General features: G+C 57.7%; 1 protein-coding gene across 1 annotated transcript; it reads right to left on the reverse strand.

Annotated features, from left to right (window-relative positions):
* Positions 1 to 1631: 1631 nt before the first annotated feature.
* Positions 1632 to 11193, reverse strand: IL21R (interleukin 21 receptor). Its single transcript, XM_004691704.2, has 8 exons — positions 11145 to 11193; positions 8242 to 8344; positions 6868 to 7067; positions 6580 to 6722; positions 5697 to 5871; positions 5185 to 5296; positions 4302 to 4419; positions 1632 to 2744 (listed from the first exon to the last, which is right to left on the reverse strand). Exons 1-8 carry the CDS (start codon positions 11191 to 11193, stop codon positions 1983 to 1985), a joined length of 1662 nt encoding a protein of 553 aa, XP_004691761.1. The 3' UTR covers positions 1632 to 1982.
* Between the last annotated feature and the right edge of the window lie 1812 nt (positions 11194 to 13005).

The raw sequence follows: 13005 nt of genomic DNA on the forward strand, positions 1-13005 counted from the left end.
CCACCCACCCATCCACCATCCACCCACCCATCCACCCATCCATCCACCCACCCACCTACCCATCCATTCTCCCATTCATCCATCCATCCACCCATCCATCCATCCATCCACCCATCCACCCACCCATCCATCCATCATCCTTCCATCCATCTACCCACCCACCCATCCCAATGCTCCCAGCATCCCCCATCCAGCTCCTCCTAAGCCCTCCTCCCAGGTGGGCCAACTCTTGTCTCAGGCTCTGTTGTTTGTGAGACAGTTTCAAAGATGGAGTGGTGAGGAGCCACACCTGGCCCAGATAGGGCCCCTCCCCTACTGCATCCACCCCAGACCTGGCCCCCAGGCTGAAGCTCTGTCAGATCACTTCCTCAGGAGCTGCCTGTGGCTCAGGTGACAGCTGGAGCTGATTACTCCCAGGAGGGTGTGAAAAACCACAGGGGTGGGGGGGTGGGTGTGAGCCAAGTGCCTTCAGGGCCAAGTAGGGGGTGGTGCAGACTGTTCTCAAGGGCAGGGCTGTGAGCCTCACACCCTCATCACAGGCAGGTAGTCCCATTAGTATAACCGTCAGTGTTCTAGAACTTTCCAGCCTTGTCCCAGGAACCAAGGACTTGTGTGCTCTGTCACCCCATTTTACAGAGGAGGAACAGAGAGGCTTTCAGCTGGACTTACTGGGCCCCTCAAGTCCCGCCCTGCGGCCTGGCCCCTGGGGAGAACGAGGCAGTTCCGGGCTGGGGGTTCCCCTCTGTGCTGAGCGCCAGTGACTGAATCACACCCTCAGCCACCGTAACCTGCTTGGTGGTCTTGAAAAAGCAGCCTGAACAGGGAAAACATTTTTTCTTTTTGAAATTTGAGTTTTGTACACTTCTATCTAGTTCCTGTGCAAAACTGATGTCAGCTGAGACGCCTTCCACACAGTGCTAACGATATTTTCATGGCTTAATTCGTATTTCAACAGACTGACAAATCCTCCACCAGGAGGGGCTGACTTCCCGTTAGTTCCCAGGACCGGTAAATCAAACGCGGGTGGGGTGAGGAGGAGAACGGGGCACTTCACTGAGGATTCCTGCCTGCCCCCCAACAAGTGCCCAGGGAGGATCAGGGTGGGGGGTGCCTCCGTCCACGAGCCTGAACTGTGCTCCCTGAGTGTTTTGCGGGTGCCTAAAAGGAATTTTCAAACCGCCAGCAGGAGCCAGAGAAAGAACTGTAGTCAGTAGAGGTGCTTCTGTGAGACGTGGCCCATGGGTTTAAAGCCTGGAACTGCCGGCCCCTCAGCGCTGGACAGGCCAGGCTGGGACGGCCTCTGTGACTGGTTTCTGACCACCCCCCCCCACTTCCACAACGGGCTTGGGCCTGGCCACAGGAGGAAGGAAGCTGCTCAGAGAGGAAGGAGGGTCTCAGGCTGCACGGGGTGGGTTCCCGCACCCTTTGCTCCCCGGGCTGGGTCAAATCACCCCCTCCCCGTCCAGAGGAAACTCCAGCCCAGAGAGAAGGCTACGGCACAGCCAGGAGGCGTCAGCATCTGGGATAGGCCCCACAACCCCCAAGACTCCCCACCTGAAGGGCCCCGGGGGCTCCTTCCACCCCCATCTGCTGCCCAGGGAAGGTGATAAGGAGCAGTGCGGGCATCTTAAAGACATGTAATGTTTTCGGGGGTAACACGGGTTTACATGCGCTAGGAACAGGCTCACACCTCCTCAGTTAAGTGCAGACTCGGAGGCCCTGGAGGGCCGGCTCGGGGTCCCCCAGCGGCCTGGTCTCGGCCTCTCCACCAGGGCTCGTGGCCACCGTGTGCAGGAACGTGGGAGCCACTGTCACATGTGCACAGTCACGCTGTGTGCACACAGGACGCTCAAGCAGGCTCGTGCACATGTGGCTCGTGGGAGGACCGGGACTCGGGCGCTGCCCAGAGACCAAGGGAGCGTGGTTTGCTTGGGCCAGGTGGCCGTGTGGCTCACACAGCCAAGCTGGGGGGCCAGTCGGCCTCACTCGCTGGCCTGGGGCCCCCGTCCCGAAGCGGGAGGGGCCTTGACCACCCACTGGCGGAGGTAGCTCCTGGGGGGCCCTTCGTCCCTGGGGCCGGTGAAGTCACGCTCCACGGGGCTGCCACAGTCAGAGTCCGCAAAGCCGCTGTCAAACGTGTCCATGTCCATGCCGGCCAGGGGCGAGCCTGCCTCACTGTCAGACACCCCCGGGGTCAGCCGTTCAGGCCAGGGCGGGCTCGGGGTCCAGCCGGCCTCCTCTGCAAGGGGCATCTTTAGCCTGCTGAGAAGGCTGCCCAGGTGGCCCCCCAACACGGCAGGGCCGCCTGAGGAGACACACCCATAGGACAGGACTGTGGCTCCTGAGCCCAGGAGAGGGTCCTCCGTGTCTGGGCCAGGCTCCAGGCTGGTGTCCAAGTTCAGGGCTGGGTAACCATCATCCCTACAGGCACAGGGCCACACGCAGGCCTCCTCAGCGCCCACCACAGTCACCGTGTCGATGGACACCAGGCCGTACGGCCGCTCCTGGCTGGCAGCTGAGCCACTCACGCTGCCTGCCCTGGGGGCAGCTGGGCCCTGGGCGTCCGGCTCGGCCAGCCCATCGGCTTCCGCCAGCTCCGCAGTTTCCGGCAGCTCTGTGTGCTCTGAGCCATCGGTCACGCTCTGTGGTGGGCAGTGGTGACATATCTCCAGGGTAGACGGTGCCCCTGGGCTCCAGGTCCCGAGCTCTAGGCTGGAGGCAGTAAACGGTGTGCCGACCCATGTCTGAGACAGAAAAGGGTCAGGGACAAGACTGGGTTAGGATGGAGGCAGACAGGCCAGAAAGAAAAACAAAGACAAAGAGGCAAAGGGACAGAGAAGCAGGAAGATGAAGAGGCAGATGGGGGCGAGGGGACCAGGATCAAGGGGCGCCCCGTCCAGGGACGGTCGCCATCACTGGCCTCAGCTCCTCTCGGGGCCTCCGTTTCACCGCCCCCCCTCCCCGGAGCAGAGAGCTGCTGTGACCTGCCAGCTCACTGGAGGGTGGTGCAAGGGCCGAGCAGGTGGTGGGAGGCAGGGCCCGTGAGGCCTAGGGCCAGAGCCCCCACCTGGCCAGCTGCTTCACTTCCTCAGAGCAAACCTGAAATCTGGAAGCCCCTGATTGTGCCTGCACTACAGGGGACATTCAGCCAGGCTGCACCAACAGGGGGCGCACTGTGTGCCTGGCACCCCGTGGGTGCCCAACAAGTGTTAGATGATGAAATGAATGAGCTGAGTGAGCCAGTGACCTACTTGGAAAGGCCTCTGTGTGCTTGGTAGATGAGAGATGTGGAACTGAGGCAGAAGCCCCGTGCTTTAAGGACACCCCTGCCTCACCTGCCGGGGCCCCGTCATGACACGGGTCTCCGTTCACCTGGCAAAGAAAATCCCTGCAGACCACAGCCACTGACTAGGGCCAGCTCCCTCAGAAGCGCATCTGAGAACTTGATCGACTCAGTCATGCCTTCGCTGTGTGGCCCTGGGCCAGTTACTCACCCTCTCTGTGCCTGTTTCCTTATCTGCAAAAAGGCCTTGTGCCCACAGGGCTGTGTGAGGATCGAGTGAGCTTGTGTCTGTGGGGCTTTGGGCAGCCTCTGGCATGCAGCCGGCGCCCTGTGTGTATCTTGAACACAAATGAGCTGCAGGGAGGCTGCCGGGGAGTGGGAAGGGTGTGTGTGGGCTGGAGTGGAGTCGGGCTCCTCCTCTGACCCATGGAAACCACTTCCTGCTCAGACCTTGTTCCCTGTGTGTCCTCTGGGTCGCTGGCCGCCCCCCCTTGGGGGCCACAGCATGGCGCACCGCGGGCGCTCAGGTGCACAACCAAGGCGCAGCCAGTTCTCGTCCCTGCTTCCTGGCTTCCAGGCTGGGCCAGAGTGCGGCCTCCCTGCCCGCCCTCACCGCAGCCTCTCCGCGGCGGCCTCCCGCTCTGGTGGGTGCCCAGCAGTAGGCGGGCACACAGCAGCCATGGCGCCAGGAGCGCTGGGGGAGGTGGTGGCCGGCGGAGCGTTGGTGTGATTTGCAAGCAGCATCCAGCCCTTCTCGAGCACCCTCCCCACCCAAAGCTAGGGCTTTTAAGTTCCAGGAGGCCAGTTTGTGGCTCAAGAGACCCTGGCTCCCCCACTCCCCTATTTGGCTCCCGGGGCTGGGAAGTGCTGTGTGATCACGCTAATTCTCACTCCAGTTCTGTGTCAGACCCCTGGCTGCATGGCTGGCACTCTGGGAGGGGTGGGATCCTGGCGTGAGAGTGGGGGCACCTCCCAAGATGGGGGTGAAGCTGCGTGGGCACCAGGCAGGGGCACTCACCTTGAAGTCTCCTCTGTGGCCTATGTACAAGGGCTGGAAGAACTTCTCTGGGCTGGGCACCTGCACCAACACCTTCTTCCACAGCCTGGGAGGCAGAAGCAAGTGAGCTACCTGACTCCTAGAGGGCCATCTAGCCCCCCAGTCAGGGGCTCCCCAACCTTGCATCGCAGGAGGTGCAGCACCTCCCAAACACCTGGAGCACCTCCTGTCTCAATCCCGGCCTCACTTTCCAAACCTGTAAAATGGGGCAGCAGGTCTCCGGTAGGTGCCTGCTGTGCTGGGCATTGCGGTCGTGTCTGGCTGGGGGCCGGCAGGGCCACTGGACAGTGATAGCACCTCAGGTGCCCTGGCATTCCAGGTTCTGCAGCTCGAGCTCTGCCTATGTGGCTCCCACCTTTGCCTCAACTCTCTAGATGAAGCTGAACAAAATGAGCTGGGAGGCAGGGACCCCACCCAGTGCCAGCCATGTAGTGAGGGCAAACAGCAGCCCTGGACCAGGGGAGCTCTTTCCAATGGCGACATCCAGCAGAAACTCAGCAGAAGACCAGGTTGCTTGAGACAGAAGGGATGGAAGTGGGCTACCACCTCCATCCGGGGAGCCCTCATGCCCCCAGGACTCAAAGCTCAACTCAATGGACAAGGTCATGGCCAAGGGCACTGTGATGTGCACAAGGTTCAAATCCCACCTCTTCCCCTTCCTGGGGGGCTATCACGGAGGCTCCGGGCCTCAGTTCCCCCTTGTTGAACGGAAGTGAGTGCCATGCACTGAGTTGCAAGGCCCCTGCCACCAGAGTCCAGCACGCAGCCGGTCAGAGCCATGGTCAAGGTCAGGGTGGCAGATGCCGTGGCCCAGGCTGACCCCTCCCCAAGGCCCAAGCCTCACCTCAAAGGCTGGTGGTTGATCTTCAGAAATAATAAGATGAGGGCAATAGATATTAACACCAAGATGATGTAAATATTCCCGTTGTCTCTAGAAGGAAGCTCTCCCTTTATCTCTAGAAGGAAGCGAAGACTGGGTGAAATGAAACCACCTTCTGTGGGAGGCTGCTGAGGGGTGTGGTGGGCAGTGGGTCCAGGGCAGGGAGTAAACGTGTGAGGAGCTGCTGGCCACTCAGTAAGATGACTCGGTTTCAGACCCTGCTTCCTCCTGCTCTCACCGAGCCTCAGTTTTCTAATCTGCTAACCAGGGGTGAGGATTCCCGCTTCACAGAGGGACTAGCAAGGGCGAAGGCTCTGCCAGGAGAAGCAGCAGTCACCTGCCCTGCAGGGGCTCCAGAAATGCTGCAGGAGAGGAGTCCCCCCCGCCCCCAGCAGGTCTGGGCCCCCGAGAGCAGGTAGCTGCACTCGTGGGACGAGTTGGTACAAGGAGTGAGGGTCCCCCTGCTTCATACCCACCTGACTCGGTCTCAAAGACGACGGGGTCACTCCACTCACTCCAGGTCCCCTGGAAGAACGACTCGGGCTGGGGCCCCGCCCGCATCTGTAGCTGGTAGCTGGCGCCCTGGCGGAATTCCACAGACAGGAGGGAGATGCTCCTCACGTCCACGGAGATCAGCTTCCTCTGGGGATTCTGCCAACAGAGGGGCCCGAGGCACAGTGTCGGGGCAGCCCAGGCCACCAGAGCTTCTAGTCCTGCAGCGTATCTGCTCCCCCTGCCAGCATCAGCCCGGGCCCAGTCCTGGCCACCCAGTCCTGGCCGCGGAGCCAGCCCGACGTGCTGGCCACACTGCTTGACCCTGTTTCTGTCAAAACCCACTCACCCAGACAACCATGGGACCCTCCCTGCTGGGACTATGAGCACCCCACAAGCAGGAGTGGGTACCCCAGAGCCCCATTTCTGGAAGTCTGCCACAGCAGGCATCTTAGTCATGGATGCCTCTGGAAGTCTTCCGCCAGGGACATTCCAAACCATGGCACTTGTGTAACTTCCCTGGGACCATTCTAAAAGATGGATAATTCTAGAGCTCTTCTGCTAAGATGGTTCTAAGTCGTGGGCTCTTCAGGCACTCCCCACACCAAGCAGAGGACTCCCCCAGAAGCCTCTACACGGGAAACAGAGCTGAGCTCTGCAGGTGGCGGACGCCCCGCAACGGTGGGTGTCCTGACAGAGGGAGCGGGGTTCTGAGCACCTGGCTTCTGAGGCGGGTGAGGCAAGGTCGGGTGGGGGGGGGCGTCCTTGGCTTCCCAGCTCAGCTAGGAGTGACAAGCGCAACTGCCCGGTCCCCCACACCTGGCTGCTTCTGCTCTGCCCCCTTGCCTGGGGTCTTGGCCACCTCGCCCTTACCCAAGGTTCTTCCTGGCTCCAGTACTGCAGCTCGTACTGCAGCTTGCCCTTGAGTGCGTGGGCTCTGTTGGAGCACCAGGAGATGTTGTAATGTTCCGAGAAGGTCACCGTCACGTTGAAAGGGGGAGAGGGCTTGACTTGAGGGGAAGGGCAGAAAGATAAAATGGGTGAGATTGTGCAGCAGAGAAGGACCGGGCGCCTTTGCTTGTGAGATCAGGAAGGGCAGCCCTGGGTGTCCGGGGGCATGGGCCCAGCCTTTTAGCGGGGCCTTCAGGTACTCACTCCACATGGCCAGGACAAAGCTGCCACACTCCTGGGAGCTGCCATTGTATGGATCGGTCTCGGTGACGATGAAAATGTCATCAGCCATGAAGAGGAACACATCCATGTGACACATATACATGGTGTGTGTGGCATTGAAGGAGGCCTGGTGGAGGCTGCAGGAGGTGACCTCATCCTTCAGCTCTCCAAATGAGTCTTGCCTGCAAGGACAGGGCACTCAGTCGTGGCTGGATGCCGGTCAGGCTGGGGCAGGGCTCTGTTCACAATGACCTCCTCGCTAGTCCTCAAACTCACCAGCTGTTCCATGGGCCCACGGCCTTTGGCCAAGCAGTGTCCTCTGCCTGCCTCCTCCTCGTCCAGAGAGTCCTGCCCTGGCCATTCTGGCTAACTGGACCCTCCCTCCTGTCACTCACTTGCTACTCCATGGCCCAGACTCCTGTGCCTTACAGCATTCACTGTTATCAGAAAGCACACATGGGTTGTTTAAATGAGTGTCTGTCTCCCCAGCCATACCCACTGCAGAACATAAGCTCCAGGGTATCTGGAACCTTCCTGGTCTTGGGTTCTGCTGAATCCCCAGTGCAAGCAGAAGCCTAACAAACTGTTATGGATGGATGGGAGGGTAGAAGATGGATGGATGGGTGGGTGGATGGATGGATGGATGGATGGGTGGGTGGGTGGGTGGATGGATGGGTGAATGGGTGGGTGGATGGGTGGATGGGTGGATGGATGGGTGAATGGGTGGGTGGATGGGTGGATGGGTGGATGGATGGGTAAATGGGTGGATGGGTGGATGGGTGGATGGATGGGTGAATGGGTGGCTGGATGGGTGGATGGATGATGGATGGATGATTGACGGATGGATGGGTGGATGATACATGGGTGATTGATGCATGATGACAGAATGAAAACCATTCTGAGCACCAGGATAGAAAAAGATTTTCTCTTGATCAAATTATGTTCTGGCTTCTCTGAATCCATGCCTGTTTCAGAATTGTCCAATTTCAGCCAGAATCTAAGTCAGTTTCTCCAAAGTCCTCCATCTTTAGCATTTGACCAGGCTCTTCCTCCTCCACCCCTCCCCACCCCGAACATCTGGGAAGCTGTCAGCTCTGATTAGACACTCCTCTTCCCCGCCTGCTTCCCTTCAGTATTTTCTATCCATGCACCTCACCCTGCTCCTTGGCTCTACATTCCCAACTTTCCTTTCTGTGGTCAGAAAAGAGTCGTATCTCCTCTACTGAGAACTCCTAACATGAAGGTGTTGAACAAAGTCTGTCTTACCAATCTGCAGCCAGGCCCGTTCTGCCCCCGATGGCCCTTCCAGGGCCATCCTAGTGGAGTCCCCAGGCCTGACGAGGCCTGGTCACTTACCAGGTGAGGGTGAGCATGCCAGTCTGGAGGGTTATCGTCTCCAGGATACAGGTGATCGTCTGGAAGTAATCAGTGTAGCAGACGAGATCTGAGCAGCCCCAGGCTGGAAGGGCAGAAAGACAGATGCCTTGGTGGGGAGGCCGTGCGCTGCAGGGAACCTTATTCCCTAACCTCCTTGAGGGCTGGAGGACGAGTGGAGACAGGGGTCTAAGGACACAATGAAGATATCTTAGCAGCCCCTACCGTATGGGTCTCGGGAAAAGAGGGCAAAGGGATCTTTGCCATCTGAAAATTCCTTTGAGCCCCCAACATTCAAGGCTGGTTCTGGAAACAAGACACACTTAATGAGAAATACAATAAGCTAAGCTGGACCCCACTCCACACTCTGCCTGTGAGCCCAGGCCAGCCACTAGGCCAGGACTGGCCCCCTGGACTGGCCGTTTAGCCAGTCTCCTTCTCAGAGTGGGTGTCCTGAACTCCCCCTGAACCCACCTTCTGAGAAGTCAGTGAACACTGCTGAAAGTACTGCAGGCTCTGAGGAGAGAGGCCTCAGCTTGGGGCAGTGGGTCCAAGGCAAGACACTCACCCCAGTGGCAAAGGAAGACCTCTGAAGGCCAAAATCTTCCCAGAACTGAGAAACCCAAACACTGTTGCCAAAATATCTGTATTACCCTATTGCTCAGTCACCCCCAGGGAGGCATGGACTCAGGTAATTCTGTTAGAAGATTTAATACCCTCCCCCTTCCCAAAAGAACTGCTTTACTCTTTGTCCTAAAAATGTAGATGCAATCATGACTAAATGTCTTTCAATGTTTGGCAAAATAACTTGGATAAGTTTTAGTTTCACTTTGTTTTGTAAGGTTAAGTGCTAATGCTACTATTTCCACCCCCTCACTATTTACCAGAAATGTGTTCCTCTTTTTTAAATGGGTTCATTTTTAGTGGCTTTTCCCTATTTTTCCTTGACTAATGAAGACCCAACAAGTGGTGGCACATTCCCTCTCTGGGCCTCAACTCAAGGTCAGAAGCTGGGTTCAGAGTTGAAGATATTGTTGCTGGAAATGTTCTTTAGTCCATCCCTCACCCCATCTTATAGATGAGGACACTGAGGCCTTTTGTGTCCCCTGTTCTGAAAGGCAAAGCTTAATCTGAACTAGTTCTTTGCCATCACCAGCCTCCCCCCACCCCTACCACACACACTGCAGACATGGCTAATCCATCATGGCACTGCAGCCACATAGCTGTCAGACATTGCTAATCGATCTCTACACTCTCCTGGGTGTGGCCTCAAAATCCTCAACACAGTTGTCCCAGTAGTCACTACCATGGGATCTGAGTTTTAGAAATGAAATTCTATTCTAGGAGGAGGCTTTCCTCAGGGAGGCAATCAGGGCCCTTTGGTGGGGCAAACAAGGGTTAACAGAGATACTTTGAGTACTGAGAAAGAGGACTGATTTTGACAGTTCCTTAACACAAAGCTGTAGGAGCCAGTGTGTGGCCATGTTGTCCCCCAGGTTATATCCTGGTTATTCTCCCTCCTGGTTATTCTATAGGGAGAGGGAAGGAGGTTAGGAGAGATGAGTGTAGGGAAGAGTTGGGGGGGTGGGGAGGGGAGACTGTTTTGGAACGTGGTTTTTGAGTGTACCATTATTCCTGGGTACACTCAAGGCGACCAAGGGACAGGCTGTGTCCCAAACTTGGAACGAACATTGCAGAGCGGATGGCAGTCCCTCAGCTAGCATGCGCGTAGCCTCAGGGACCAGTCAGCTGGTCAGTGAGCCCCCAAGCCCTGGGCAGAGATCCCAGGGACCATCCTTCACCTGGGGTTACCGAAGTGTGCAGGAGGCCAATGAGAGGCAGGGAAGCGGCACGTAACTCACGACCTCCCCAAGGCCCCAACTGTCAGTGGGGGATCCTGCCCTCAGCGGGGTGAGTGTTTCCATGCTCTCACACCACGCTGCCCTTGCTGCCTGCACGTGACAAGCAGGAAGGCCAGGCAGTGGAGAGCACCAGACTAGGTGGACTGAGACCCCTTCCCGGCTCTGCCACTGAGGAGGGAGGTCCTGCCCCGATTGTCTTCAACCTCAGGCCCTCCCTGGGTAACTGCAGCCAGACCTCCCGGGGCCCTGGGGGTGATGAGGGAGTGGGCTGCCCCCTGTGCAGGATGCAGCAGGGCTGCCTGGTTGATGTGCACCTAGCGTGTGGAGCGTGGCAGGCCAGTGCCAGGCCGCAGAGCCAGGCTGACCTGCTGACCACTCAGAAAGGGCAACATCTGTTTCCTGAAGCAGCTATTTGAGATTCTGGGTCTTTTGGTAAAAACCAGAGAAAAATGCCTATGAGTCAGCAGAGTGGAGGCTTAAGGCCCCTGACCAGCCAGCCTCCGGTCCAGCCTTCATGGGAACCTGTGTATTTTGCCCTGCCTCCTCTGGGGAGGCTTCCTGGATTGCCATATCCCTCCTGGCCTCTGGTGTGCGGCGTCTCTGCCTCTGATTGCAGCATCTCCCGGCTTGGGTCTCTTTTGTCACCACTCCCATCTCCCCAACCAGGGAGTGTCAGCGCCTGCTGAGGATATTAAAAAATATCTCCTCGAGAAGTCTTGCTGAAGGGGAAACTGAGGTTAGACCAACGCAGGGCTGTCTCACCCTGGGGGTTGGGAGCCAGCCAGGTAGAGCACAGTGCAAAGGAAGGGTGGAGAGGTAGAGACCCATCTTCATATGGCCCGGTCACCTGCGAAATGCGTGCTGCTACTGCTACTGTTAGTGGAGCGGGCTCCCCTACTTGTGCTGGCCTGCAGGGGACAGATTCTGTCGACCGCCCCCCACCCTGGCCCTGGACTCCAGCCTGCCCCGTGCCCACAGGCCACCGGCCTCCCCTTTTGCTGCAGGTCAGGAGCAGTTACTCACCACCCTGGAGCAGCAGCAGCAGTAGCAGCGGGATGGCCCAGCACGGCATGCTGACTTCCCAGAGCCTGGAAGAGACGTGAGGTGAAGGTGGGCCTGCGGGCCGCTGCCCCTGACAGCCTCCCTCTGGCCCTGTCCCTCCCTGAGGAGATTTGCCTCTGCGCCCGGATTTGTCTCAAAGCAACAAGAAGCATACAAAGTCCCAGAGGTGTGACGAGCCCGTGGAGCCCGCGAGGACTCCTGCGCCTTAGACATGGCTGACTCAAGGTGGGCCCTCGCTTCTCCACCTTCCCTGAGCAGGGTGACAAGCCAGGTGGACTTCAAGAGGGAGGCGCTCACTCTCCTCTGCCCCCATTAACCCAGCTACCACGTGGTGAAGTGAAACGTAGGCATTTATTAAGCCCAGAGAGAGGGAGGGAAGTCGGGAGGGAGGTGGGGTGCAGGGAGGGGAAACTGGTTGTGAGAGTGGTATCTGAGGAGCAGAGATTAGATTCTTCTGTCTGTGAAACATCCTGTTGGCATTAGCCCAATGAATTGGCTTCTTACTGAGTAACAAATCCAAGCTCCCCCACAAAGTCGCTGCACATTGAATGCCCAAGAGAAGGTTGGCCCAGGTGATCCATCAGTGAGCTCCGGTGAGCCTGCGGGCGGGCACACTGGGAAGCCAGGCTGCATGGCCCGGATGTGATGGAGAAGAGGCCTCTTAGCAGGGACCCACCAGGGAAGGGGGGACCCTGAGCACCACTGACAGGCCAGGACTTGGCTGGTGCCCCTGCTCTATGTGTGCATGGGAGGTGCCAGCCAGAAGCCAGTGGGCCCACCCGGCCAGACCCAGCGCCTGCCCAAACAGCATGCACAGAAGTGGAGCCCGGAGGGGTGGCCCTGCATCCGGGGGCCATGTCTCACACAGACTCATTCCGGACCCCAGCTCTGAACCCAGCGGGAGGACGCCTGTCTCGGTCCCTATGCAGAGAGCTCCTCAGGGAGCTTTCCAAATAACGAGTCCCCAAGTGGGCCTAGGGAAGGCCACACGGAGGACCGGTTTTCTGGCTGTCTGCCTCTGCGCAGCCACTTCCCCTCTCTGAGCCTTGTAACGTAGAAACATTCAAATCTGCTCCCAGGTTTCTGATGAGAATTCAAAGAAGTGATTTGCAAAAAAACCCTAGACATGACCCCGACACAGAAACACTCATAGATGGTCATGACTGACAAGTCATTTAGGGCACCTGAAATGGAAGGAGCCCAGAATGAGTAGCTAAGAGTGACGAAAGCTCTCATTCTGTAGGTTGTGTGCACCATTATTTATTTTCTATGTTTCCCGAAAGTGGATTCAACTAAAGATTTGACTCCAGCCTACCCTAAGCAATACCTATAACTATGTTTTTTTTCCTATCACACTTAAGAATGAATCACATCACTCTTAAAAGAAATTCATATTGGGACAAATCTCATTTGCATCCACTTTAAGAAACAGGGGAGGGCCCTCCCTGGTGGCGCAGCGGGTTAAAGCACAGCACTAAGAAGCTGAAGCCACTTCAGCATGAGTTTGACCCCTGCCCCGGAGGTGACCACATGGCGCCACAGACCTCTCCTGACCCGCCCTTTGCTCCCCTCAGCAGTGTACTTCCTCGATCTGCCTGTTCTGCTCCCCGCTCTGTCTCTGGTGAATCCTCTCACCGCCCCTGCACCTCTGGCCTGTACCCCATCTCTATATGCCTAAATAAATAAATCTTTAAAAAAAAAAAAAAAAGAAAAAAAGAAAAAACAAACAGAGATATCTCCTGGCCTCAAGCCCCGCCGGAGTCCAGTTCCACATTCAGCGGACTCACCCCTCCCCCGGATGGCCACCCACACCATGGCCCCG

This window comes from Condylura cristata, unplaced genomic scaffold (assembly GCF_000260355.1).
Source record: "Condylura cristata isolate star-nosed mole 26May11 unplaced genomic scaffold, ConCri1.0 scaffold00032, whole genome shotgun sequence".
NCBI lineage: Eukaryota > Metazoa > Chordata > Mammalia > Eulipotyphla > Talpidae > Condylura > Condylura cristata.

Coding starts and splice junctions, on each gene's coding strand:
- IL21R (XM_004691704.2), bottom strand. CDS start 11,193: ATGCCGTGCTGGGCCATCCCGCTGCTACTGCTGCTGCTGCTCCAGGGT. Junction 6,723..6,867: donor CTTTGTCCTGGCCATGTGGA/GTGAGTACCTGA, acceptor CTTCCCCTCAAG/TCAAGCCCTCTCCCCCTTTC. Junction 5,872..6,579: donor AGGAAGAACCTTGGGTAAGG/GCGAGGTGGCCA, acceptor CTCTGTTGGCAG/AATCCCCAGAGGAAGCTGAT.